Source organism: Callospermophilus lateralis, chromosome 12 (assembly GCF_048772815.1).
Source record: "Callospermophilus lateralis isolate mCalLat2 chromosome 12, mCalLat2.hap1, whole genome shotgun sequence".
NCBI classification, from domain to species: domain Eukaryota; kingdom Metazoa; phylum Chordata; class Mammalia; order Rodentia; family Sciuridae; genus Callospermophilus; species Callospermophilus lateralis.
Window position 1 is genome coordinate 70,537,095 of NC_135316.1, and position 27,733 is coordinate 70,564,827.

At 31.1% G+C, this 27,733-nt stretch overlaps 1 protein-coding gene across 6 annotated transcripts in view; it reads right to left on the reverse strand.

Moving 5' to 3' along the window:
- The window catches only part of Zc3h13 (zinc finger CCCH-type containing 13), an 81,531-nt gene that overhangs the window by 38,727 nt on the left and 15,071 nt on the right, over positions 1-27,733 (reverse strand). For all 6 annotated transcript variants that reach the window (XM_076872095.1, XM_076872100.1, XM_076872098.1 and 3 more), the window contains exons 5-8: positions 15,591-15,699; positions 10,210-10,349; positions 9,462-9,619; positions 2,081-2,278 (exon numbers count right to left, since the gene is read on the reverse strand). In XM_076872095.1, the coding sequence (XP_076728210.1) occupies positions 2,081-2,278; positions 9,462-9,619; positions 10,210-10,349; positions 15,591-15,699 (605 nt within the window). The remainder of the gene's footprint in view (positions 1-2,080; positions 2,279-9,461; positions 9,620-10,209; positions 10,350-15,590; positions 15,700-27,733) is intronic.

Genomic DNA, 27,733 nt, shown 5'->3' on the forward strand with positions numbered 1-27,733 from the left:
AACTGAAAGGTTTTCCTCTAAGATCAGGAACAAGGCAAGGATACCTCTTCCTGACTCTTCTATTCAACATCATGTTGGAACATTTATATTAATTTTCAAAAGAAGGAAAAGGCACCCAAATTGGAAAGTTAAATGGTCTGTTTGTAGATGTCAAGATCTTACATGTAGTAAACTCAAGATTCTAAAAAAAAATAAGCAAAATAAAACTTTACTAGAACTAATAAACAACTTTGGCAAAGTTACAGAATAATCAACACACACACAAAAACAGTTGTGTTTCTACCCACCACAATGAACAAATCTGAAAAGGAAATTAAGAAAACAATTCCCCGCATGGCACCATTAAAAATACTACATAGGGATAAACCTAAATAAAGAGATGAAAGACTGTACAATGAAAATTATAAAGCACTGCTAAAAGAAACTTAGAAAGACAGAAATAAGAGGAAAGATATCCTGTGTTAATGGCTTAGAAGATTTAATATTAAAATATCCACGCTACCCAAAGCAATCTATAGTCAACACAATTCCTATCAAAATCCAATGGCCTTCTTTGCAGAAACAGAAAAATTCATCCTGAAATTTACATGGAACTTTAAGTCTCCCCTCCCCCAAATAGCCAAAATAATTTATAAAAAGAATGAAGTTGGGGGATTTGCACTTATTGATTTCAAAATGTATCAGAGAGCTACAATAATTTTATCAAGTATGGTACTGTTATAAAGACATAAAGACAACCTTGTAGTTCTATGGTGTAGAATACTCAGAAATAAACCAAATATGATCATTTTTTAAAAGATGTGAAGACCAATCAAAGGGGAAAGAACAGCCACTTCAACAAATAATTATGCCCAAACTAAAAATCCACATACAAAAGAATGAAGTTGGACCATTATCTAACACCACATTACAAAAATTCACCCCAAATGAACTAAATACCTAAATGTGAAAAGTAAATATAATATTCCTAGAGAAAAACAAAGTAGAAAAGCTTCATATATTGAACCTGTCAATGATTTCTTAACTATTACACCATAAAAACCAAGAGCAAAAATAAATGAGATTATATCAAACTTAAAAAATTTTGTGTATTAAAGGACATCATCTACAGAGTGAAAAGGAAACTTATAAGAATGGAAGAAAATATTTTCGAATTTCATCTCTGAGAAGATGTTCAATATAATTAATCACCAGAGAAATGGAAATCAATATCATGATTTATTACCTCACACTCTTTAGAATGGTTACTATAAACATACAAAAAATAATAAGTGTTGGTTAGGATGTGTAGAGACCAGAACATTTCTTCTCTGTGGAAGTATAAAATGGTATAACTGCTATGGAAAACAACAAGAAAGTCTCTCAAAAACTTAAAATATACTTATCATATGACCTAGCAATCCTACTTCTGGGTTTATATCCAAAGGAACTGAAAGTAGGATCTTGAGGAGATATCTGCAGGCCCATGTAAAAGCAGTATTATTCACAACAGCCAAATGTCCATCAATGGATGAATGAACAAACAAAATTTATTCCACAAGAAATATATTCAATCTTAAAAAGGTAGGAAATTCTGTCACATGCTATAATTTGGATGAACCCTAAGGATATTAGTGAAATAAACAGTCACCAAAAGATAAATACTATATGATTCTACTTATACAAAGTATTAAAGCAATCAAAATTCACAGAAACACAAAAGAGAATGGTGGTTACCAGGGATTGTGAGAAGAAAGAGAAGGGGAATTATTGCTTGGTGAATTTAAAGTTTTAGATTTACAAGATGTAAAAGTTTTTGGAAATTTATTTCCTGACAATGTTTACATACTGAATACTATTGAACTATACATTTAAAATGGCTAAAATGGTAAATTTTTATGTTTTTACCATATTAAAATATTTAAAAATTCTAAAATTTAACGTAAATTGAAATATCCATGACTAACTGTGTGAACTACTATACATACACACACTAATAACTAAACTAAAGGCTCATTACAATAATGCCTGAAAGCTCCTAAAAAGGAAATACTTTAGATTCTATAAAAGCATATTGTTAAAAATATACAATCCTACTTACCTTGGTTTCTCTCTTTTTTCTCTTTGCCTTTCAAAATCCCGCCCTCTGTCCTTTCCATCTCTAGGTTTTTCTTCTATCCTGTCTTTCACTTTATATTTTTCTTTGTATTTTTTACCCAGAGCAATATCTTCTGGTATAGGAGGGGGTGGACTAGGAGTACGTGGCCCTTTCTTCTTACTTTGGTTGTTCTTTGAGTTCCTAAAGGTAACACAAAGTTATCATTAGAGGTTCAAATATTTCTGTAAGGCCAAATTGATATTTTTAAAAGTGCTTTTTAAAAATGGCAACATTCCTTCCAATTACTTGCTCTTTACTATGTTGTATACTGGTAATCAATAGCCAGGAAAAAAATAACTCACAGAAAGGAGCAAAGAAATGGCTTGTTACTTATTTTGTGAATGCTGCTTATTAGTATGTAATTTTAAATAACAAGTTCTGAGAAAAGATGGAGATGCAGCAGGGAGAGACTTTTATAGGTGATTATAAAAGGACAGGAAATAATATTGTAAAATAAAACAAAAGCTTAAATTGTATTTTTTTTTTAGTTTATATAGAAAAGTAGTTAAAGAAAATAAAAATCACCTATAATTCTACAATCCCAAAATAATTACAGCTTTGATATGCTTCCACACTCTTCCCTTGGTTCTTTATATATTCATTTAAAACTAGATATTCACATGCAAAAAGATGAAGTCAGACTTTATCTTGTATCATGTACAAAAATTGACACAATTCTGGGAAATGGATCAAGGAGCTTGATATCAAATCAGAGACATGGCATCTGATGGAAGAAAAAGTTGGCTACGATCTACATACTGTGGGGTCAGGCTCCAAATTCCTCAATAGGACACCCATAGCACAAGAGTTAATAACTAGAATCAAAAAATGGGACTTACTCAAACTAAAAAGTTTTTTCTCAGCAAAAGAAACAATAAGAGAGGTAAATAGGGAGCCTACATCATGGGAACAAATCTTTACTCTTCACATTTCAGATAGAGCCCTAATATCCAGAGTATACAAAGAACTCAAAAAATTAAACAATAAGAAAACAAATAACCCAATCAACAAATGGGCCAAGGACCTGAACAGACACTTCTCAGAGGAGGACACACAATCAATCAACAAGTACATGAAAAAATGCTCACCATCTCTAGCAGTCAGAGAAATGCAAATCAAAACAACCCTAAGATATCATCTCACTCCAGTAAGATTGGCAGCCATTAGGAAGTCAAACAACAACAAGTGCTGGCGAGGATGTGGGGAAAAGGGTACACCTGTACATTGCTGGTGGGACTGCAAATTGGTGCGGCCAATTTGGAAAGCAGTATGGAGACTTCTTGGAAAGCTGGGAATGGAACCACCATTTGACCCAGTTATTCCCCTTCTTGGTCTATTGCCTAAAGACCTAAAAAGAGCATATTACAGGGACACTGCTACATCGATGTTCATAGCAGCACAATTCACAATAGCAAGACTGTGGAACCAATCTAGATGCCCTTCAATAGACGAATGGATAAAAAAAAAAAATGTGGCATTTATACACAACGGAGTATTACTCTGCATTAAAAAATGACAAAATCATGGAATTTTCAGGGAAATGGATGGCATTAGAGCAGATTATGCTAAGTGAAGCTAGCCAATCCCTAAAAAACAAATGCCAAATGTCTTCTTTGATATAAGGAGAGTAACTAAGAACAGAGTAGGGAGGAAGAGCATGAGAAGAAGATTAACATTAAACAGGGATGAGAGGCGGGAGGGAAAGGGAGAGAGAAGGGAAATGGAAGGAGACCCTCATGGTTATACAAAATTACATACAAGAGGAAGTGAGGGGAAAGGGAAAAAAAAGGTGGGGGGAGAAATGAATTACAGTAGATGGGGTAGAGAGAAAAGAGGGGAGGGGAGGGGAGGGGAGGGGAGGGGGGATAGTAGAGGATAGGAAAGGCAGCAAAATACAACAGACACTAGTATGGCAATATGTAAATCAGTGGATGTGTAACCAATGTGATTCTGCAATCTGTATACGGGGTAAAAATGGGAGTTCATAACCCACTTGAATCAAAGTGTGAAATATGATATGTCAAGAACTATGTAATGTTTTGAACAACAAACAATAAAAATTAAAAAAAATTAAAATAAAATTTTTAAATTCAAGAGGTTGAAAAAAATTGACACAAAATTGATTAAAAATTTGAATGTAAAATCTAAAACTATAAAATTAGAAGAAAATAATAAAAGCATCCTAACAATGATCTTGGAAATGATTTCTTGGTTATGACAACTAAGGTATACGTAACAAAGGCAGAAATAGACAAATGGGACTGTAATCAAAGATAGAAGTTTTCATGTGTTAAAGGATAGAGTGAAAAAGGAGAAACAGAATAGGAGAATAGGAGAAAATATTTCCAAATCACATTTAGAGGATGGTCACAACTATTTTACCACTGAAAATGGTTGTTATTCTGTTTCTTTCTTACATACACATATATACTCATGAAAATCCCATTATAGTACTTTGTAAGATCTTTTTATATGGAACATAGAATGGGCATTTTCTATAACAAAAAGTAGATTTAAGTAATCATTGCTATTAATTGTATAGAATTTCTCTGAATAGACAAATGCTCTATAACATTTAATCAATTTCATATTTGTTTTTCAGGTGGTTTCCAAGTTTTGATCATTATAAAGGAAACACAATATCATCCACAAATAAAATTCCAAGCATTTGTTAGCAAACATTTATTTAAATCTTTGAATCTTGTTCCAAGAAATCTTTCCTAACTTTTAGATCAAAAAGATGGTCTCCTAAAATTATGGAATTTTGCCTTTCATATCTAAGTCTTTAATCAACTTGTAACTTATTTTGTGGAATAGACTATCTTTCATTTGGCACTTCAAGTAATTTTATGTAAGTGGTATAACTTTGTTCCCTATACATCCCAAAATGGCTATCTTTGCCACATTCCTGAACAATAGTTTAATTGAATACAATAGGATCTTCATGTCAAAATTCCTTTCCCTAAAAGCTCTATAACATTTAGTGTTGTAGATGAGCAGTCCAAAGAGTCATTTTCTTTCCATACAGCTGACCTGGCTTTTCTGTTGGGGTACTTTTAAAACTCTTCCTTGGAAAAAAACTTTTAACCAAGCCAAGATATTTAAAAAAAGAAAAAATACATATTTTTTTCTAGTATTCAATATACTGTTCCAATATGAAACTTCATGTTGTTTACTCAATTTCATCTATTTTTACTGCCACTTCCCTGTGTGACCCATCTATTATTTAGTTACTACATCGCCTAGATCTTTCATATTAAATTCCTGTCATTCTTATCCTCCTATTTTCTAACATCTTAGGCTTATCTTCAAATTCAGTAACTTTTAAATAATAACCATTTTACTAATTCTAAATTTGACAATCTCAGTATTCTATTTTTAGTTTGATAATCTTATTTTTCCCAAAATGATATTTTTTTAAGATCAAGTGCTCTCATCATGCCAATACAATATACTCTCAAACTGAATGAAATTTATGAATTATTACTTATATTTGTTCCTGTTTTAAGTATTAACATTTCTATGTAAGCCATCTGCTCTGAGTGTTTAATCCTGTACTGAGTTTTTAAATAGCCCTTCTTTCATACATCTGGTGAGTTTTCAATGTTTATTCATTTTACTATCTATTGATATTTACACATAAAGATCTATATCTAAATCCTAGAACTAATTTTTTATTACCTTGAGTTCTCTAGTACCAAGATTCCTCAGACATAAAACGATTAACGGTACAACCCTCAAAATTCCTAATAAGAAAATATAAAAGCATCTAACTTATACTTAGCATTCTGAAAATTTAGCTCTCTTGGTTCTTATCCTTATTTCCTTTCACAGATAGGGTCAACCCACTTAAGTAAGTAAGAGATTACTAAAATATGATTACCAAATCTATTTTTCACCCTTACTCTCTGCCAACAACCACATTAACCACAAATCTCATTACATATTTATGAGATGGCTCAAACTACTTATGCATCTAATAATTAAGTTAGATACCTAAGATTTCTAAGTATTTTTCCATTTTAAAGCAAAAACTAGTCACTTTTAGGATCTGTATTAAAAACAAAATGAGAGAGAAATTTTAACTATTTTCATGTTACTGCCTATAATAGAAGATTTACCAAACTTTTCCCCTAGGCACACAGGGCTGAACCATACTATCTAGAGTTTTTTAAAATTAGGTGTGGTCAAGCAAATAAAATATGACCAAAGCAATGTGAACAGAAGTGATGTATAGCAATTTCAAGGACTTCATATGCCAGGCAACTGTAAATTACAAAGCTAAATAAAGAAATCATTTTTTTTTTTTAACCTTGTACATTCCATTCTTTGGTTTCCTTGAAAGTCCAAGCAAATAGAGCCATAGGTCTGAAGATGCCTAGGTTAATAAATTTCCAAGCACAGAACACCACTTATTAATTAGAAATCACCATTTTGACTTCACTTAAGTAAGAAATACTTCTGTTGTGTTAAACCACTGACATTGAGATTTAGCTATTACTATAACCAGGATTATCCTTGGAAAATTTATTTATTATTTGAGTAGACAAATGCTCTATAACATAATCCTGAAGTATAGTATTTCTTCACATTATGTTTAAAAGCATATGGTTACACTGCACCATTTTCCAACTGAAAGGGCCAATATTGGTTTTGCATATTCTGAAATCAACAAGAATCTTTTAATATTTTTTAAGTCAATGAATGATTATTCTAGGTAGCACCAAGTCCATTACTATTTGTGGTATACAGTATACTTATACTTCTATGATTTTTAGATTCTCTACCCCCATCCCCCCAAAAAACCATTCGTTTTGAATAGCTTTGGACATCCTTTATATTTCTCTGTACAAAGAACTACAAGTAAAAAATTTACATAGTAAAAACTAAGGCTAAAAATGCAGATGGACGGATTAGATAATACATTTATGATTTTTAAATCACTCTCACATCTTAGGATAAATCTTAACTATCATACTAGATTTTACAATGGATGTCGAAGAAAAATACCAGCTTTCAGGGAGAAATGTGAGTTTTAATTTGTCAGTAATTATATCTGTCCATTCAATAGGATAACCTAGTAAGACCAAGGAAGAGTTTATTTATCTGATTTGTCACCTCAGCTAACTTACTGGCACTGGGTGAAATGCTTCACTGAATTTTAACTGAAATTCGAATCCTTACTTGTGCTTAATATGTTTTCAAATGGTTTATAGTATGATCTAGCAATGAAACTAAAAGTTGACTGACATTCTCCAGGCAATGTGAACTGCCTAAAGAAATGCTATAATTAATTTAATGTTTTGTTTGTTTGCTTGTTTTCCCAGAGATACTAATTTATTTAGGAAAACAGATACACTTATGGAAGAATGCCAGTGATCTCAGAGTGAAAAGGTATCTTTTGGAGTAAAGCTATGAATAGAAATTCAAGGGAGCATGTGGAGTATCTTCAGAGAGAGAAAGAGAGAAAATTCTTTGTATTTTTAATGTATTATTTTCCAGACGATTCTGGGTTATTATTAATGAGGCATATTAATGTAAACAACACACTAGAATATAAAAAGTATAGTAGTTAAATCAATGTGACAATATTTATTAAAGGACAATACACTAATACAGCAGTGTGAGAGATAATATAAAAAAGAAGATGAAACGAACCCTCATCTAAACAATTATTACAACTTTCTATGAAAAGACCTTCAAAGATTTCATGAATAGAAAAGATAATAAAATGAATAAGGCATATTTCTGATATGCAATTTATTGGAGATATGAATGGAATTGATGAAATAATATAATCAGTTAGCCAATAAGATAGAGAGCAAGTAGGGTAGATCACATCATTCTCCGATTCAACTTCTTCCATATTCCTTTGCAATATTTATTTAATCCCAGGAACAAAGAAGAGGATCAAGTCAACTTTACTGAGTGCCTTATTACAATGCAAAGCTCTATGCAAAGTAGGCACTGTGGGAAGTTAGAACAATGAACCATCAAGATCCCAATTTTCAAGAAGCTTAAATTTAATAGAGGTTGTAAAACATATATGTCATAGATGAAATACAATGCAAAGGCAATTAATATTAAGAGGAAGATATAAACAAAATCTGATAGGTATACAAAAGGGATAAAAATGAAGTTTGGTAAGGAGAAATAGGAAAACTTAATAGAAATTTTAGAATTTAAGCTAGGGATTGAAAGACTGAGTTAAAACATAGTAAGTAGGAGGAAGATTGAACAAAAATATTGACAAGAAAAAAAGATCAAAATATGAATGTCATCTAAGGAATCTGAATTTTACTGAGTTTTTAAATGGCATAATAAATGAACAGAAATTGTTCTCTGTTAGCATGTATAATTAATGGGTTAGAGTATCTGAATTAAAATGTATATGAATGTGTAGAGCTGGATACTATATAATGTAAATACATTTAGTAGAATGATATAATAATCTAGGGCAAAAAGTAACTGATATCTGAATAATGGTGTCTCTACGAAAAAAGGAGAAAAATATGATTTTCATTATGGGTTCATTTTCCAACTGATCAAATTTTGGGGAAAAGAGGTTTTCAGTTATTTTTTAAAACATAAAATTAACATATGTGCTTTAATTAAAATAAAATTTAAATAGTACAGAATGATATTAAGTGAAAAAATGCCAGCGGCACCATGAATTCCTCAATGTAATTAAATTTAATCATTTCTAGTTTTATTTCTTTAGCTGGCTACTACAATAATTCTGAATAATATATTCTTTTGCTAGATATGTAATATAAAAACTCTAAGTTGTTGGTCATGAACACAAAGAGATAAAAATATTCATTGTGTATACTTTACAATAGCTAAAACTGAAAATAACAAATGTTCAATAACACAAAAATAATAACTATGTTGTATAAACATGAATGAACTAAGGCTACATGTATCAATATAGATAAATGAAAAACAAATCTTCAGTAAAAAAGTAAATTGTACAAGGAAAGTTATTTATCTACATTACGATTAAATAGATAAAAGCTATATTATATTTTGCAAAACAATACATAATGAAAATATAACCATTTATGCACATTATCATAAATACCAAATTCAAGTGGGAAGAATAAGGAATGTATGTTTTATTTCTTAAAAAATAAAACCTCTGAAGCATAAACAGATGTGACACAGATATTTGTTACAATTTTCTTTTAATTTTTGTTTAAGAAAAGCTTACATTAAATACTAAACATATTAAAAGTACCCTTCTATATATACTAAGTGATTCTTTTTAATATCTGTTCAGAAAAAGATACTTCTTTCTGGCACTACTTATCACCCTACTGACCTCTGCTGGTCCAATAGGGGAGAAGATACTGCGGATGTCTTCCTATCTTTCTTGCTAGCGGAAGATGACTTGGGGCTTGATTTTCGCTTTGGAGATTTGCTAGACTTTCTTAGAGAAGGTGATGGAGACAATTTTGATCTAACCACTTCTGGTGACACCTTTCAAAAGAATTCAGTACGTTAATTGAGAAATTCCTTCATTCATGATACAATAAAGCATATATATCTTAAAATAATTTTAAAAAGCCCTCAAAGTAAAAAATTAAGTACTACTATAGCTACAATCTATTAGTAATCTGAACCCATGCTTTTAACCAGTATAATTAACTGCTGTAACATACACCGTTATAAAGAAAGCAAATGAAAATTATGAAATTTCAAACTCTGAGACAAATCCCAAATTATATTCAAACCAATTATCTCTATATATTTTAGAAAAATGATCAAGGAATTCTAGAAATGGCACTGGCCTGAAACAGACATGTAGTCTTAAGCCCCACTTTATGTTAGCTGGTGATTCTAGCAAGCAAGCTTCAGTTTTGTTCAATAGCAAATACTTCCTACCATCTAATAGATTAATGTGAAGATTAAATGAGTAACATATATGGAGTAGTTGATACCCAGTGAGCTGCTGATCAATGTATTGGTATCCTGATATAAATTTAGGATGTACCAAGCAGCTAATTTCTCTGAAGCAACATCAATATTGATATTAATTATTAACTTGAATATTGCAATAAATAGGATACCTCCTTTTTAATGATAATTTCTTCTCTCTTCTCCATATTTTCTTGTTCCAATTTCATTAATTCCCTCTGAATCTTCTGTCGCTTCATTTCCAATGACAACTCATGAACATAATCATAATTAATATCTCCATTATCAGAATCTTTAAAATAAAAATTTCATTACTAGTCAGAAACTATCATGATTATCTATATAAAAATTACAGCTTTTCAACAAATTTTTATACAAATTTAAATGGCAGATTCTTTTATTAAAATAATATACTTCTAAAAATTAAAGAAATATCTTGGGCCATGAAGGATTAAAATCACCATGGTTGATTTCTTTATAAAAAAAATCATATTTTTATGGTTTCTGGATTTTCTAAAAGTAATATGGGTTGTCCAAAGGTTGTTTTTTTTTTTTTTTGGTTAGAGCTGGCAATGTAGCTCAGGGGTAGGGCATTACCTAGTATGCATGAAGTTCTGGATTCAATCCCCAGTACCATAATAAAGAAAAGCTCTGCAAAGTACTCAGCTGAAGTTTCTAAGCACTAAATATACCAACGCCTTCAATATTTCATGCTATATGAAATGTGGAGATCTCCTTGATTTACTTATTACTAAAGTGAGGCTAAATTAGGAGTACAACATTGTTTCCATAATTTTATCATTTTTATTTTCAAGACAACTGATTTGTATCTAAAACTAAAGCTGGAAAATTTTAATACTAACATGTACTCATATGCTAATTTTTAAGGACTTATAGGTCCTTGTATTAAAAACAGTCAATTCTCAATGGATCTGATGACATCTTTCCATATTCAATCTTTTTCAGTTTAGAAAAAAATTAAAATGAGAGTGGTATGAAGATCTATTTTATTATAATATAAAGAGGTTTTCAATGGCTGCTGGCATTGATACCCCACCCTTCACCCTCCTGTGCCATATATGTCAAGAAGCTTGGAGAGAGGAATCCAGAGACTTCTCTCCTAATCCATGACCACTGTTGGGCTTCACTGATCACAGCTGAGGTGCCTTTTCAAGCTACACTTTTAGCATTTTAGATCATTTCTTAACCTGAGGTAAAAAAAATAAAATTTTTTTGAAGACACTCAAGTACAATAAAGACAAGAAGTCCTACTTGACTACTTGAAAATATATATCACAAGAAAATAGATATCATTGTCATGTACAGTTCAAATACATTAAAATAATATCATCCATTCATGCTTAGGGATTCAGAGGGTAGCTATACATTTAAATCTGTGTGACAAACGTGATTACTCATGTTAGAGTACGATGACAATATTTCAGAAAATTATAAAATAAATTAAATCAAGTTTTTCAGTTAATGAGCAATTCCTGAATATTCCAGGTGATGTAGTTATTATAGGATAAAATGGAGATATTGAATTTAACTAAATGAATAATAGCTATCTATAGTTACTATTTTGTACTCCATTGAGACACTTTACATCAGTGAATTAAAGGATTCAATGATCTGTTTTCATTGTGTTCTTAAATAAAATTCCATATTCAAACATCTGGGTAAAACAAAGGAAAGAGTAATTAATTGAGGAAAATGATTAACAGTGGTTTTGAAGACATTATCAATAACACATTAGCCATCTAAAAACTACTATCAGGAAATATGATCAGTATGAAACAAATATAAGAAACAAGAAGATGCTTTCAAGTACTCAATTCCCAACCATCCAATCAAGGAAGAAAGGTCTGAGCTATTAAAATATATGTCAAAGCCAATGTGCTATAGCTAACATATTTTTCCCAGAGGGAAACCTCTCAAGCCTTTACTCAAAAAGCACTTAACTTTATGCATATCTATTATAATCAAAACTCAGATTTTTTCCTAATCTATAAAAGATGAAAAAAACAGAAAGCACAAAATATAAGATGGAACTCACAAGAGAGAAGCCTGAAATTAGTCAATAAATTTAGAAAATATCTTGTGTATTTTATAGCCTAAGGTTATCACTATAATTACCTTATGAAACTTAATTGTAAAAATGACTAAGTCATTGGGAAAATATTCTAATTATATATTAGAAAGGTATACACAAAGAAAAGGTTGTTATTCTTTATAAATAATCTTACTGATTAATAGACGCACAGGCAAAGCAATTCACACACAAAATAATGCAAATGTATATAAATATGCTTTTTATGTATTATGAACCCATTTTTAAAAATTACAGTATTGTTTAGATAAAGGATATGCCCAATCTCTAGTGGCAGCAAAACAAGTGAGTATGTCTATCTTTGTTAATAGGAGTAAAAGCCTTCTGAGATTTATCCCATTTAAAATAGCAATTGTATTTCAACTAAAATTTATTACTTGAAAAAAACCCAGACTTATAAAAAACATATATAAGAATTAAAGACTATAAGTATTTAAGTATTTCCTTTTGTTTTTATTTATAATACATTCTCACTGCTACACTCTTACACAATTCTGAGTACACAGTAAAATATGAAATTCTCCTTATGTTCCTCCACTGATATCATCACTGCAATGGTAACAGTTTAGGGTTGAATGCATAAAAATAAACCCTTATAGTTTCTTATTAAACAACAGAACCAAAACTACACACTGCCTTATAAACAGGATTTTTCCATGTTACACATCAAGCCCAATCATCTTCATTTTAATACCTACAAAGCTTTTCAAACTATGAACACATTGTAACTTACTTGATCAGTTTTGTTCTGAGATGTGCAGTTTGTTTTCAATATTTTGCTATCAGAAAGACTTCAGTGAACATTTTAATATCTACCTTGATTCACAAGTACCAGTATTCTTTTATTACAAATTTCTCAAACTGCAATTTGTTGAATCAAATAAAAGCACAACCTGTTTTCACTACAGTCAAACTGCATTCCAAAACAACTTTACCAATGTAAACTGACATCCCAATTTCAAAAGATCAAAACTATTTCTATAATACTACCTTATTTGCCTAGTTTACTAATTCGCCCCTGAGTACATAACAGAATTTTCCAGATGTGATATCTTTAACAGACTGAATGCAGAAGCAGATATGAAAATTAAGCTGAATCCTATTAATAAGCCAGACATTGAAATGCCTTGTAAAAACATGTAAAAAAAAAAATCTTACCACTTCCTCACATTTTTTCCTTGTAAAAGAATAGTATTTTGCATAAAAGAATATATTAGTTTTATTACTGTCATTATCAAATGATTAATAAATAATTTTAAAATTTCTCAGATCCAATTAACCAAAGAAAAATATAAAAATCACCATGAGATTTTTTATATGTAAAACTATTACTAAATATTTTTTCTATAATAAGTCTCAAAAAAAAAATCACTTTAGGGCTGGGGTTGTGGCCCAGTAGTAAAGTGCTTGAGTGGCATGTGTTAGGCATTGGGTTCGATTCACAGCACCACACATAAATAAATAAAATAAAGGTCCATAAACAACTGAAAAAAAAATTATATATATATATTAAAAAATCACTTTGGTTTTTTTTTTTTTTTTAAAAAGAGAGAGTTAAGCGGAAAACATTAAAAATCAATAAACAAGGGACAAAATACAAGGAGCTTCTATATGATTGAAAGACTTGAACAGGAAGACAAAAATCTGAAGAGTGACAGATGGAAGCCAAGCAAAAGAGTCTTTTTTCAGGTCAAGAGCTCTAAGATATGTCAAATGCGGCAGAAAGTTACTTTGAGATAGAGACAAGTATGTCTCCATTTAGCAAAGAGGTTATTAGTAACCTTGAAGAAGAGTTTTAGGAGAGGTGGGGCAGAAAACTGTATACTAAGTATCAGGTGAAAAGGCAGATATAAGGTACATTCAACAGTCCATTCTCTTTGAAGAATTTAGCTATTAAGTGGAAATAAGCAGGGTAGTAGCTAATAGTAAAATAAGGAATGTTAGAGATATGGCCATGAATGTATAACAAATAAACATAATTGCTGAGGTAAGAAGAAATCAGATTTAGAATACAAGGGAATATATTAACTTTATACAACATTAGGAAGGTCTCTTAACACGGAAAAAGAGGAAGATAAATAGTATCAACTAATTATTGTAATTTTATAGACATAGTATTAAATTAGATTATAAAGCCAATGAACTAATCATAAAGAAGTTTCTTATTCTTTCATAGAAATAACTTTTGAGTAAACTGTACTGTTCCTTATTAAGTACTGATGTTCCAATTAGTGGAGAGACATATAGGGTACTTTTCAAGTCTTGGTCTATTTCAGAGATCATTCTGAAATACAGTAATAAATATCTTAGACATGCAAGCTCTTGGATCTCTGTCACAAGGACTCACTCAAATCAGCCACTGTCCTCCAAAAGTAATATGCAGCCAAATTGATATGGCTATGTTCCAATTTTAAAAGTTTATTTTCAAAAATATAAACAAGCAACAGTCCATATGGTGTAGTTTTCTAAACCCTGGTGTAAGTTTTCAGCTTACTACTGAAAAAGCTTCTAAAATTCTTAAGCTCTTTAATTTTGTCATCTGAAAGTAGAATAACATAGCTACTGAATGAGAATAGAAATTATATTAAAATGTTCAGCATATCCAATGCACTCAACAAGTGTCGAGTTCCCTCTCTAGAACTGGGAGCATGAGGTTAGAGTGCTCACCTTCTGGAACATAAAAGAAGTGGAGACAAGAGAACATTCATGGTGTGGAAAATACTTATTTGTTAAGACATGACTCAAAGATGATTTTGCTAATTTTCATGAATAAATTCCAGGATTCAATTATCATGTGACTAATTTCTTCTGAAAAAAAGAAAGTCAAATTTCTTGAAAATAATTTCCCCAAGTGTTTAAGATTTAAAAATGTCATTTTAAAATATTTTATGTAAAACAACATTAATTTAATTTTTTAACTTTAGTTTTGAGGAATTTAAAAATTTACAAATGTAATAAATTAAAGGACTATGAAACTGCACAATAAAATTTTAAAGAGAAACCTAGGACGATGAAGTTTAAATATGTATTGCAAACTTTTTTCTGCTTTTGAACCACTACCCTATGCAGTATCTATCTTATAACTCTGATAGTTAGAAACATAACAATATGATAATTCTGAAACAATGGAGAGATCACAGTTAACAAGTGACTGGTTTTTGTTTTTGCTGTTTGGCTAAATTAGGGATTGAACCCAGAAATGCTCTACCACCAAGCTACATTTTATTTATTTTTTGAGATAAGGTCTCACCAAGTTTCCCAGGCTGGCTCAGAATTTACGATCCTCCTGCCTCAGCCCCGATTAGCTGGGATTACAGGCGTGCACCATCTTGTCCAGCCTTGAAAAATGTTTTAAAGCCTATAAAACGTCTAAAAAGTGAATAATCAAGAATTTATCAGGTAAGCAAAGATTCTGAAACTCACCATCTCTAGTAGTTTCCCATTCTACATTTTCTTCTTCACTTTCTGGAGTTCTCTCCTTGGTGATTTTTATGTCTTCTTTTTCCCTATGCCTCCCTCTTGAAGATTCTTTCTAAAAAGTACATACCCACAGATTAGTGTATTTTTGAACAATATTTAAAGTAATTGTAATACACAGTATTTTAATTTCAGTCATCCTTGTTTCATTAAAGAATTAGTTTTGTAAATAATCATTTATCATAAGAACAGAGGAACAATTAAGTTCTAGTATAGCATCAAAATGATAAGACTATAAAAGAACAGCAATTTAGTAAATGTAAGCAGCTAAGATTTAGAAAACACAATATAAATCTAAAACTTTATTAAAAAAACTAAGTTAATTAAAACTGCTAAGTTTCTATGGGAAATCATTTGGGAAATGACAGTTTAAAATGGATAAAATACAATGGAAAAGGTTTGTAAGTGACCACATTTAAAAATAAAAAAAACTCAGCTATTTATAGTAGATGTTCAAAAATCATCAATCTAGGATTTATACACTAAAATAGTATCCACTTTCCTGCATACCTAAGGATAAATCAAACTCATTTAATGATTCTATAAAGGCTTTCCAAAAAGAGATTTTATTTATTTTGATGAAACCAAATGTTAGTTAAAACAGTTAATAAATTAGTCCTTACTATGATAGTTAAAAAGACAGATTTTACATTTGGAACACTAGGTGTAACAGTAACCTACACAAAACAGGCCAACAGTAATTGAACTTATAAAATTCAAGATCCTATTATATAAGATTCCAAACCACATTTTACCAGTGTCTGTATCTCTTATCATTCCATCACAGTGAAATTCTCACTTTTATTAACAATCTATAATACACAAGATAATGAAAGTAAATAACATTATGTGTTCAAACTAATTTCTAAGCATTACCAGTGATATAATTTGGCTGCCCAAAACACAATCAATTTCTTTTTGGAGTTTACTTTTTTAAAGATTTCTTACGTAACTGCCTCTCAATTTTACATATTTAGGTATAAAGTTATGCTGTAAGAATTAGCTGCAAAATAACATATACAGTTGGTAAGACTAATATAGGCTGATACAAATTATTATTTTTTAGTCTTGTGTCTTTTTGATACAAATTACTAAGAGATTATATGACAAAACTGCCATGGGAAAATTGTAAAGGGTCAAGAAAAGAAAATGGGCAATTATTTGTACAGAAAACAAAAGGAAATAAAGGAACACAATCTAATTTTAATCACAATCTGTGGAACGTCAATGAAGAACTGTCCTATATTCCATGCAACTTTTTAATACTGTTCATTAAACCCACTGTAAATATATATTAGTACATACCTATCCCAAAAACATGTTAGAAGACATTATTTCTAAATTAATAAATAAAATACTTTGTGCTTTCTGTCTAAAGTGTAATTACCCGACTACAAATTTAGTTGAAAAAGGATTCAGAGCCGAAGTACTCTATCATAAAACAGACAAAATGTTTTATATTGTAACACAGATTTTTAGCATATTTAGAAATAGCAATGAAATGAATAATAAATTTCATTATTTATGTAAATATTTCATAAGTATCTTATATTGACATTATGTAATTTTTGAGTTGTCCATGTCTTAATAACATCTATTATTAAAACACTACAGACTACCTGCAGCTTCAATGTGATGGAATTTCAAGTTAAAAGACAATTTCCAATAATTTGTCACTATACCACTTCAAATCATAATATAGGAAATTACTTTGATAACACTTATTAGAAAAGCCTACTCATTTAAAAGAAAATCATATTTCCTCATTTTCTCTACTTTGACAACATATAACTTGTTCAGGCATGTTATTCCTTTATCAAATAAGCTATTTCACCCTTTGTTTTATAGTCAAAGAAACAGAATCTGGTATTACTAGTCACAATACCATGGTTTACTTTGACATTCCTGTATTTCTTCAATAGAATAGTTTGTTATCTTCTCTTAAATTCAAACATATTAATTGAAGCATAATCTTCTGACAACTTTATTTTCTGTAATTAGTCATCTTGGAACATACACAAGCTTAAATACTTGTTAAAGAACTACAACATTTAGCACCAGATATTTCAGAATTTATTCTGAATTTCCAAGCACATTAACACTGACAGTAGGGTATGCAGCAGCAGCCTATGATCAAACGTTCTAATACTTTTTAAAAAAACAGGAATTCACCAATTGTATAAAGACTATAATTAGGTTGTTTCAATTAAGTTTTGCTATCAAGTAAGTCTACCTAACTTAGGAAAAACATTAGTCTATGTTTCTTGGATTTCAGAAATGTAATAAATAATTATGGATTTTTAAATAACTTCTATTTCACTTCTATTTTAATACTAATATACACATTTTTCTTGAACATTATATGTGTGAGCAGATTATGTTCATTATGACTTTTATTTTAAGACAGTAAGAATGTGAAATAAATGGAAGTCTTGAGGCTAAGCATTGAGAACCAATACTATAATAAATGAACTAGTAACTAAATAATAAAATGTTAGGAGCCTTTGTGAATCATATAATCCAACCTCCCATCTCATGAAGGAAATTTTTCTTTAGGACTAGTTCTGATCTCTGGAATCATGCAAAACAAAATCAACACTTCTTCCACATGCTAGCCCTTTAAATATTTGAAAACTGCTACAGAAACTCTTCAACATCTTATACTAGACCAAAGGCCAAAGAAAAACAATGTTTATTATACATACACATTTCATGATTTTCACACTCCTAATTTTTCTGCCATCTTCTCTATATTAATCTGCCAATGTTTCAATAAAACATGATACTCTAAATTAAAGATTCCATATTATCTATATGTCAGTCTTCCAAAATTGATATATAGATTATACACAACCCACATCAAAATCCAAGCAAGTGATTTTGTAGATATATGACAAACTGATTCTAAAGTTTTTATGGAGACTCTGAATAGCCTATAAAACTAAAGATCAAAGGTAGTACATTGACACTACTGGACTTCAAGACTTAATACAAAGCTAGAGTAATCAATATACTGTGATATCAATTGACAAAATGTACAAATATTTTTTAAAAAGTGCCCAGAAATAGACCTATAGAGAAATAATCAACTGATCTTTGAAAAAAGAACAATGTGTAGAGAAAGAACAGTCTTTCAACAAATGCTGCTAGAATAACTGGACACCTACATGCAAAAAAAAAAAAAAAAGTGAATCTAGACAACACCTTACATCCTTCACAATAATTAACTAAAAACAGATCTCAGACCTGAATGTAAAATGCACAACTAAAACTCCTAGAGATAAGAAGAAAATATCTAAATGATCTTGGGTATGGCAATAATATTTTAAGTGTAATATCAAAGGCACCATCCATGAAATAAATAATTGAAAGCTGAACTTCATTTATATTTATAATTTCTGCTCTGTGAAAAATATTGTCAAGAGAATAAAATAGTCAAAGACCAACAGAAAATATTCACAAGGGACAGCTGATCCAAAATATAAAGAATTCTTAAAATTCAACAAGAAACCAACCCGAATGAAAACTCCATCAAAGACCTGAACACATGCTTTTATCAGCTGGCAAATCAGCATATAAAAAGATGTTCAACATGGTATGTCATTGAAGAAACTAAAAATAAAACAATAATAGAAATCACTACCCGTAGTATAGTGGTATCTAAATGTAGTCAAAATTCAATATACTGATAACATCAAGTGCTGATGAGTTGTGAAGCAACAGGAACTCATTCATTGCTAGTGTGAATGCAAAACAATATAGTCAATTTGAAAAATATTTAAGAAGGTGTACCCTCACACCCCAAAATGGGAATTGAATCCAGGGGTACTCTACAACTGAGCTATATCCTGAGTACTTTCTATTTTTTGAGATAAGGTCTCACTAAAGTGCCCTGTTTGGCTTTGATTTGCAATCCTTCTGCCTCAGCCTCCTGAGTTGCTGGATATGTGCCACCATGCCAGCAGTTTGGCAGTTTCTAGAAAACTAAACACACATCTTTTGTAAAATCCAGCAATAACATTACTTGGTATTTACCCAAAGAAGTTAGGAATGTAGGTCCACATAGAAACCTGTATGCACATGTCTATTACAGACTTGTTTCTAATTGCCAAAACTTAGGAGCAAACAACATGTCCTTCAGCAGGCAAATGGATAAGACAATAAAGCCAAACGTATATTATGTTTTTAAAGTGAAAATGATTTGTCAATAATTTCATTGACTGTAACAAATTCAAAACTATGAGATGAGATACTGATGGGGCTTAGGGAGCTGCATATGTGCAGAAAGAGAAAGTATGAGAAATCTCCATACTTTCTTCAATTTTGCTATGAACCTAAAAGTGTTCCAAAAACAGTCCATTTTTTTAAAAAAAGACAAATGAAATTACCGTATTTGATAATATAAACAAATTATCATTTTATTATATCACAGATTGTGTATCCCGAATCCAAAAATCTAAAATTTGAAAAGCTCCAAAATCTGAAACTTTTTGAGCACTAACAAGATACCATACGTGAAAAATTCTGACCTCATGTGACATGAATACAAAGAGGCGAGCAGAAAATATTGTGTAAAATTACCTTCAGGTTTCATAAACATGTATATATCTTTACATGATTTCATGTTCAGATGTGGGTCCCATCCCCAAAATGTCTTATTATATATAAGCAAATATCCCCAAATCCATAAAAATCCAAAATTCCAAACATTTCTGGTCCCAAACTGGGATAAGGGATATCCAATCTGTATCCCTAAAATGGATTTAGAAATAGAGACAAGCAACCCACCACCAAAAAAAAGGGGCAGGGAGGGGGGCAGGGAATGGACAGGAGATAGAGACAGAGTTCAAAAAATTATCCTTAAATAACGTGAAGAGAACAAAGTAAGAGAAAATTAAAACTATGCTGATAGTCCATGTTTCTCCTATCAAACTGGCAAAATACAAGTCTGACAATACACACTAAGAAGGCCAAGGAGAAATAAATAGGTACTGTCATGTACTACTGGTAATAGTGCAAATGACTCTGATAAGAAATTTGTCATTATTTAGCTATACAGACATTAATCCTTTGACGTAGCAATCCCATTTCTAGAAATGTATCTTTCCCAAAGACACAAATAAAATACAAAATTACAAGTCATCCACTGCAGCTCTACATAGTACTAAGACTAAAATAACCTATATTTTTCAAATAGAAAAAGTTAAATAATGTGTAATATAAACAGCAAAAATGATTGAGAAATAGCCCTACATATTGCTATGGAAAGATCACCTAGATATAGCATTAAGTAAAAAAAATTGCAAGTGAAGAAAAATGTATAAAACCAATAAAAAAAAAAAGTAATGTTTTGAACAACCAAAAAAAAAAAAAAAAAGAAAAATGTATAAAACATGCTACCTTTTATTTAAGTACAAGAAGATGACAACTGTATTTAAATACACAAATATAGGTATGTGTATAAATATATATCATACATGCATACACATACTCATATATAAGTAGCAAGATAATAAAAAGCTAATGAAAGTGGTTACCTACAGGGAAGAGTGATCAAAGGATGGAAGTTAGACTTTTTTTTTTTAATGTAGACTGTTTCGTAGATCTAAATTTGAATTCACTCAAATAAATTAACCCACCTATATATCAATTTGGTGGTTTAACAACATGTACAAGAGCTATTTCAAGTGACTGTTTTCAGAATCATACTAGTAATAAAATTCTTAATTGCTATTCTGGAACTATTAAATATAATATTTAAATAAATAAAATCGGGGCTGGGATTGTGGCTCAGTGGCAGAGTGCCTCACGCATGTGAGGCATTGGATTCGATCCTCAGCACCACATAAAAATAAATATAAAAATAAAATAAAGGTATCCATCTACAACAAAAAATTATAAAAAAAAATAAAATCAATGTCAAAAGGGACCAAAATTTTCAGCATTAAGAGAAAAATCTACAGATAACTGTAAAATCAAAGAAAATTAAATAGAAGCCCTGGAATCCTAAGTCTGAATTATTTGAGCATGATTCTGTTTTTTTTTTTTTAAGAGATGACACATATATATTTTCTAAGTATGCTTAATGAAAAGCAATAAAAACAATGACTAATGTAATAGCAATAAGCTTCCCAGTACACAGTGGTCTTGAAATGTCTCTCAGTAAAAGGAACAAGAACTTCAAGGGGAAAATGGCTGATTTCAAATAGAGAGTATGCCTGGACACATGATAATAGAAACAACAGAACTATCAAAGACTACTAAGCTGGTGTTAAAACAATAAAGGTGTTATGGTTTAAATCTAAGGTATCCCCCAAAAGCTCATGTGAGACAATGCAAGAAGGTTCAGAGGTAAAATTAAATTATTGGATTATGAAAGCCTTTACTCAATCAGTGAATTAATCCCCTGAAAAGATTACCTGAGTGGTAACTGTAGCAGATAGCTGTGCCTGGAGGAGGTGGGTCCCTGACAGCATGCTTTTGGGGTTCATATATCGCCCTTATTGGGCAGAGCTCTCTCTGCTTCCTGACTGTAATATCATGAGCCACTTTCTTTGACCATGATGTTCTGCATAATCTCAAGCCCCAGGAAATGAAGCCAGCCTTTTATGGATTAAGACAACTGAAACCATGAGCACCATGATAATATTTTCCTCCTTTAGTTGCTCTTGTCAGATCTTTTGGTGGTAGCAACAAAAAAGCTAACCAAAACAAAAGAGTATCACTGGACTTCATCACGGTGGAAAGACATTTGAAAGAAACAAAAATGATAATAAAAGAGAATGAAAAGGCAAGCCACACACTGGGGAAATGTTTGCAATACATAGATCTCACTAAGAACTGCTATCAAGAATATAAGAATTATAAATTTATTAGATGAAGACATTAATTTATGAGGAAAAGATGTAAATAGATAAACAAATGATCAATAAAAGATATATATAAGATATACAAATAGCCAGTGAACATAATAAAAGATGATCAAATGACTAATCATCAAGAAGTACAAATTAAAACACATATAACTCAAATAGCGAAAATGAAAAAGACCAAAAATGCCAAGTATTGGTAAGAATTAAAAAAAAAAAAAACTCATTTACTGTGGATGAAAATGTAAAATGAAACAACTACTCTGAAAAACTACTTAAGAAATTTCTTAAAAAGACAAATTTTTACATATCATATGATATACCATTCTACTTCTAAGTACTTATACAAAGAAAACGTATGTTCCCACAAAAACCTACTTACATGTTCATAGCAGTTTTATTTATAATAGCTGAAAACAAATAATAATCCAAATAACTGATGAATGGATAAACCAATTTTGATATTCATATAATAGCATCCTAATTAGCAATAAGAGGAACTGATACAACTAGCAATGTCGCTGAATTTCAAAAGTATTATTCTGAAAGAATCAAGACATGAAATATATATAAGCCCAATGCAGTGACATGTCAGAGGGTGTTAGGAACAAGTTTGGGAGGGAACTACTACAATAAGGCATAAAAGATACAGTCTGGGATGATAGAAATGTTCTGTATCTTGAGTGTGGTTGTGGTTAGGAAACAGTGCACATCTGTCAAGAACCAAATTGTATACTTAAAATGAAAACATTTTATTTTTTACAAATTATACCTCAATAAAAATTTTTAAAAAGCTCAGGATCCAACACAAAGATCTCTCAGAGCTAAGCAGGCATTTGGGCTTAAAAAATATAATAGTAGTAATGGATTAATGTTGAAGAGGCATTGTAAAGAACTGATGATTAGCTTAATATACATACAGATGGTTACTAGATTTATTTATATATATACAAGTTAGAATACCTATGAATTTCTTTGCTCTTTCAGCTGAGAGGGCCTGAAAGAAATAATAGCCCCAGTAGCAATAAACACATCTAGCTCCCAGATTTTGGTTTCTAATACCATTCTTCAATCAGAGGAACAGGGTACATGTACACACTTGCCATTTCTTGTTATGTGGTCTGTGGTTGTGTAAGTAGCTACATGTATCTGTCTGTCCCCTGCCTTTTGGTTGATCCTTGGAATCCATCCATTAGACTTTGAGGAAACCCAAGCTATCCACATGAAGGGGACGACATGGAAACGAACCAAAGTCTCCAGCTGAAAGCTAGCATCAACTACCAGACTTATGAGTGAACAAGCAAACCTTCAAATGATTCCAACTCACATACTTTCAGAACTTTAGCTAAGGCCCATATAGTAAGAAAAAGACAAGATGTCCATACTGTACCTTTTTAAATTCCTGATGAAATTTGGGAACATAATAAATAATTGTTTAATGACAAGGAATACCATGTATTTTCCCCTTAAGAAATAAAAATTTGTATCTACAATAAAAAAATAACTATCCTATACCATATATTCATTACCAAATTTTTGTAATGCTACTTATGCCCCTATCTTTCTCTTCTAAACCTTTCTTTTGAAATAAACATTCGATCTATTTATCCCTACAACAATCAGCTTCCTAATTGCTGATTTGGTGACTATTATCCCTTTTTTGCATTGATACTATGCTTTATTCTTTCCAAAGAATTTTCATGTGTACTTTCTCACTTGATTCTCACCCTAACTTGTGACACATCCAATGGCAGGTGCATTTATTGTACTGATTAAAAAGCAAGGTAAAGACATTCAGGATATAGTTAATAACAGTGTTATGGCCTTCTAACTTAAAAAATCTAACACTACACAAGTCCTAATAAGTACAGTGGTTATACTACTGTCCCCTTCCCTAGTCAGGGCCATTTGTTTCAAATCTAGTTAAAAGTATCACGATGTGCAAAAAGAGCAGAGTAATAGACTAGGGGATGGGAGAAGGAAGAGAGCTGGATAGGAGTTTGTGAAGCAAAACTAATAATTATGAATATATCCTGGAAGACAGTTCCCAGAGACAATAAACTTCTATGTAGAAATTAATTTTTGATTCAGAACAGGAAAGAAGCTGGCAATTAAGGGTAAGCAAAGCTCTACCACAGAGTGCAAAGTCAATTTTAGTATATGTGCTGCTGAAGTAAACATGCAAAGTCAAAGTAAGATGGTTTCCTAAAAGACACCTGGAATAGCCTGGAAGATGGTAATCAGATTCACCTTGAGATCCACCTACAAACTGAGATCAGAAAAAAATAATCTGAAAAAACAATCATATTAAATTGATCCAGGATAAATATCAAGCCTAAATGGATCTTCTGCTTAAGATAAGTAATCAGGTTGGGGTAGGAAACCAAAGCAACTGACAAAAACAGCAGACAGGAAAAGAGAACATTATTTTGAAGTTGCAAAAGAAAAATCTCTGAAAACGATTATAGGGACCAGAAAAAAATCATTAAAACCATAGATTAAGAAAAATATAGGGCTGGGGATGTGGCTCAAGCGGTAACACGCTTGCCTGGCAGACGAGGGGCGCTGGGTTTGATCCTCAGCACCACATAAAAATAAAGATGTTATGTCCACCAAAAACTGAAAAATAAATATTAAAAAAAAATTCTCTCTCCTCTCTTTAAAAAAAAGAAATATATCTTTTAAAATATCTTTCAAAATAATTAACATTAAAAATTAATATCAGCTGTAATATTATTCTATTTCAATTTCATATAAGGGAGATTACAAAAAAATTCAAGACTGTAAAAATAAAGATCATAAAGAAGTTTTGTTAATTTTGATGACAGTTATGCTAAATGTAAATATAATTAATGTCACTGAACTGCACATCAAAAATAGCTAAAATGGAAAGTATTATGTTATTTTACCACAATAAAAAATGAAAAAAAAATCAATATATGAAAATAAACAGATCACTGCCTTTGCCCATATGCTCACAGGTAAGATTTTAGGTAAGTAAAGGGATAATAAATTAGCTATTCTTCATGTAGATGAATCATTTAATTCTTCCTGAATGCAGTCAACAAAGCTTCTCCTAAGAGATAAGGACCCCCACAGCCTATTTATGCCTTATCATCTTTATCTTCTACACCTTCCTTTTGAAATAAACATCTATTTTATCTATTTATCAAATGCTTGAATATTCTCCTCGACTTTATAGTCAGGGGTCTAATTTTGATTTTGATGCTAATTTCTCTATTATGCTTAAATTTCACAAAATCACAAGACTGTTATAGAAAACAGTACAATTCAATAACTATATTTCAAAAGTTCACTAGATTCATTAAAATTATCAATTCCCTACAGACTGTACTTTAAATAGGCCCCCTGACTCAAGGTTAGGTCCACTATGTTAAGTTCTGTTCGTATCAACTAGAGTAGCCCTTTCCAATACAAATATGTAATATAAATGCACAGGTGACTTTACATTTTTCATTACCATGTTAAAAAGAAATATAGAACAGGTAAAATTAAAATATTGATAATAAAGCCAGGCATTGTGGAACATACCTATAAACCCAGCTACTCAGGCGGCTGAGGCAGAAGAATTGAAAGTTCAAAGCCATTCTGGGAACTTAAGAGATCCTGTCTCAAAATAAAATTTATAAAGGGCTGGAGATGTAGTCCAGTAGTAGAGTGCTTGCCTAGAATCTAGGAGGTTCTGGGTTCAGTCACCAGCATCTCAACAACAGCCAAATGTTGATAATATATTTTATTTAATACAATAGATCCAAACTACTGACATTTCAACATATAATCCAATATAAAAAATGAGGTATTTTGTTTTCTTTTCATACTACATCTCTGAAATTCAGTGTGTATTTTGCAATTATAGTACATCTCAATTCAGACTAGCCACCATGGACATCACAGATCCTAGACCACTAGAGGTTCTCAAATCTAGGGGTACATCAGAACCTCTTTTCATCAAGTCACCTTACTAGTTCCAGGCTCTAGATGAAAGTAAATTGGTGCATAAGACAGATCTCCTAGCATATAAATTTCTCTTCTCTACTGTCAACCCATTAGCATGACACACAAAACCAGTCACAATCCGGACTATTTCTTCATCCCTCATTTTACATCCATATACTATAGTACCTAAACCCTAGGCAAACAGCTTCAGGGTTTCTCAAACACATTAGTCCTTCAAAACTCCTTACCATTATTGTATCAGGGTTTCCTCTTCCTTGCCACCTCCATTCACCTATCTATCCTTTAATACCCAGGGCAAATGTCAGTTCCCTCTGAGTAGTGCTCCCTGGTTTTCAAGTAACTATTTATTCTCTCCATTGTGCATTTTGCTAATACTTCTCTGGCATACTATCATATGCTACAGAATTATAATTTATTTATTCACGAATTTGTCTCCTTACAAAATTAGAGGTTATCTATCAACCTCATAATTTAGACATATCAGACTTGAATCAGTAACACAGAAGGGGTGAGATTATAGTTAACTTGCTGAAAATCACATGCACCCCATCTCAGCTCTGCCTATATTATCTATGCCACTGCTATCTTTACCTAAAATAAATCTGATCTTCCTAAAGGAATTCATCACATGAAGATCAACAGTCCCATGTGCTACAAAATGAATGCACCATGAAAATGGAAAGTGCCTGTTAATCTGCTATACACAGCATGCCCAAAAACACTGAAACGCTGGTATTCTAGTTTATAAACAGTTTTCTGTACATTTAGACTGTGAATTCCTAAAACCTGATTGCTCCTCAAACTCTTAACTATCCCTTAGATACACACAGAAGTCTGATGTCTTTGAGGAATTTCTTATCTAGGAAAAGCATGAATCCGGCTTTAAATGTCTTAGCAAAACACCTATCTTGCCCTCTACTAATTTGATATGGTGAACATATATGTCTTTATGTTACAAAATACATTTATGTTTAGATACACATTAACAACCTACATCTCCAATGCTCACATTCATCCTCTATCAAGAGCTTTAAGTCAATTTACATTAGAGAAAAAGCTAAAAGCCACTTTAATATCAATATATGCCATTTATTAAATAGTCAACATTGTATAGTCAACCATGTTGTTTTACATACATTTTCTTCACAACAACACATTGACAAAGCCAAAACCTCCATTTTATAGGTAAGGAAACTGACAATATTGAGTTTAAACAACAATGCCCAAAATAAACGCTCAAAG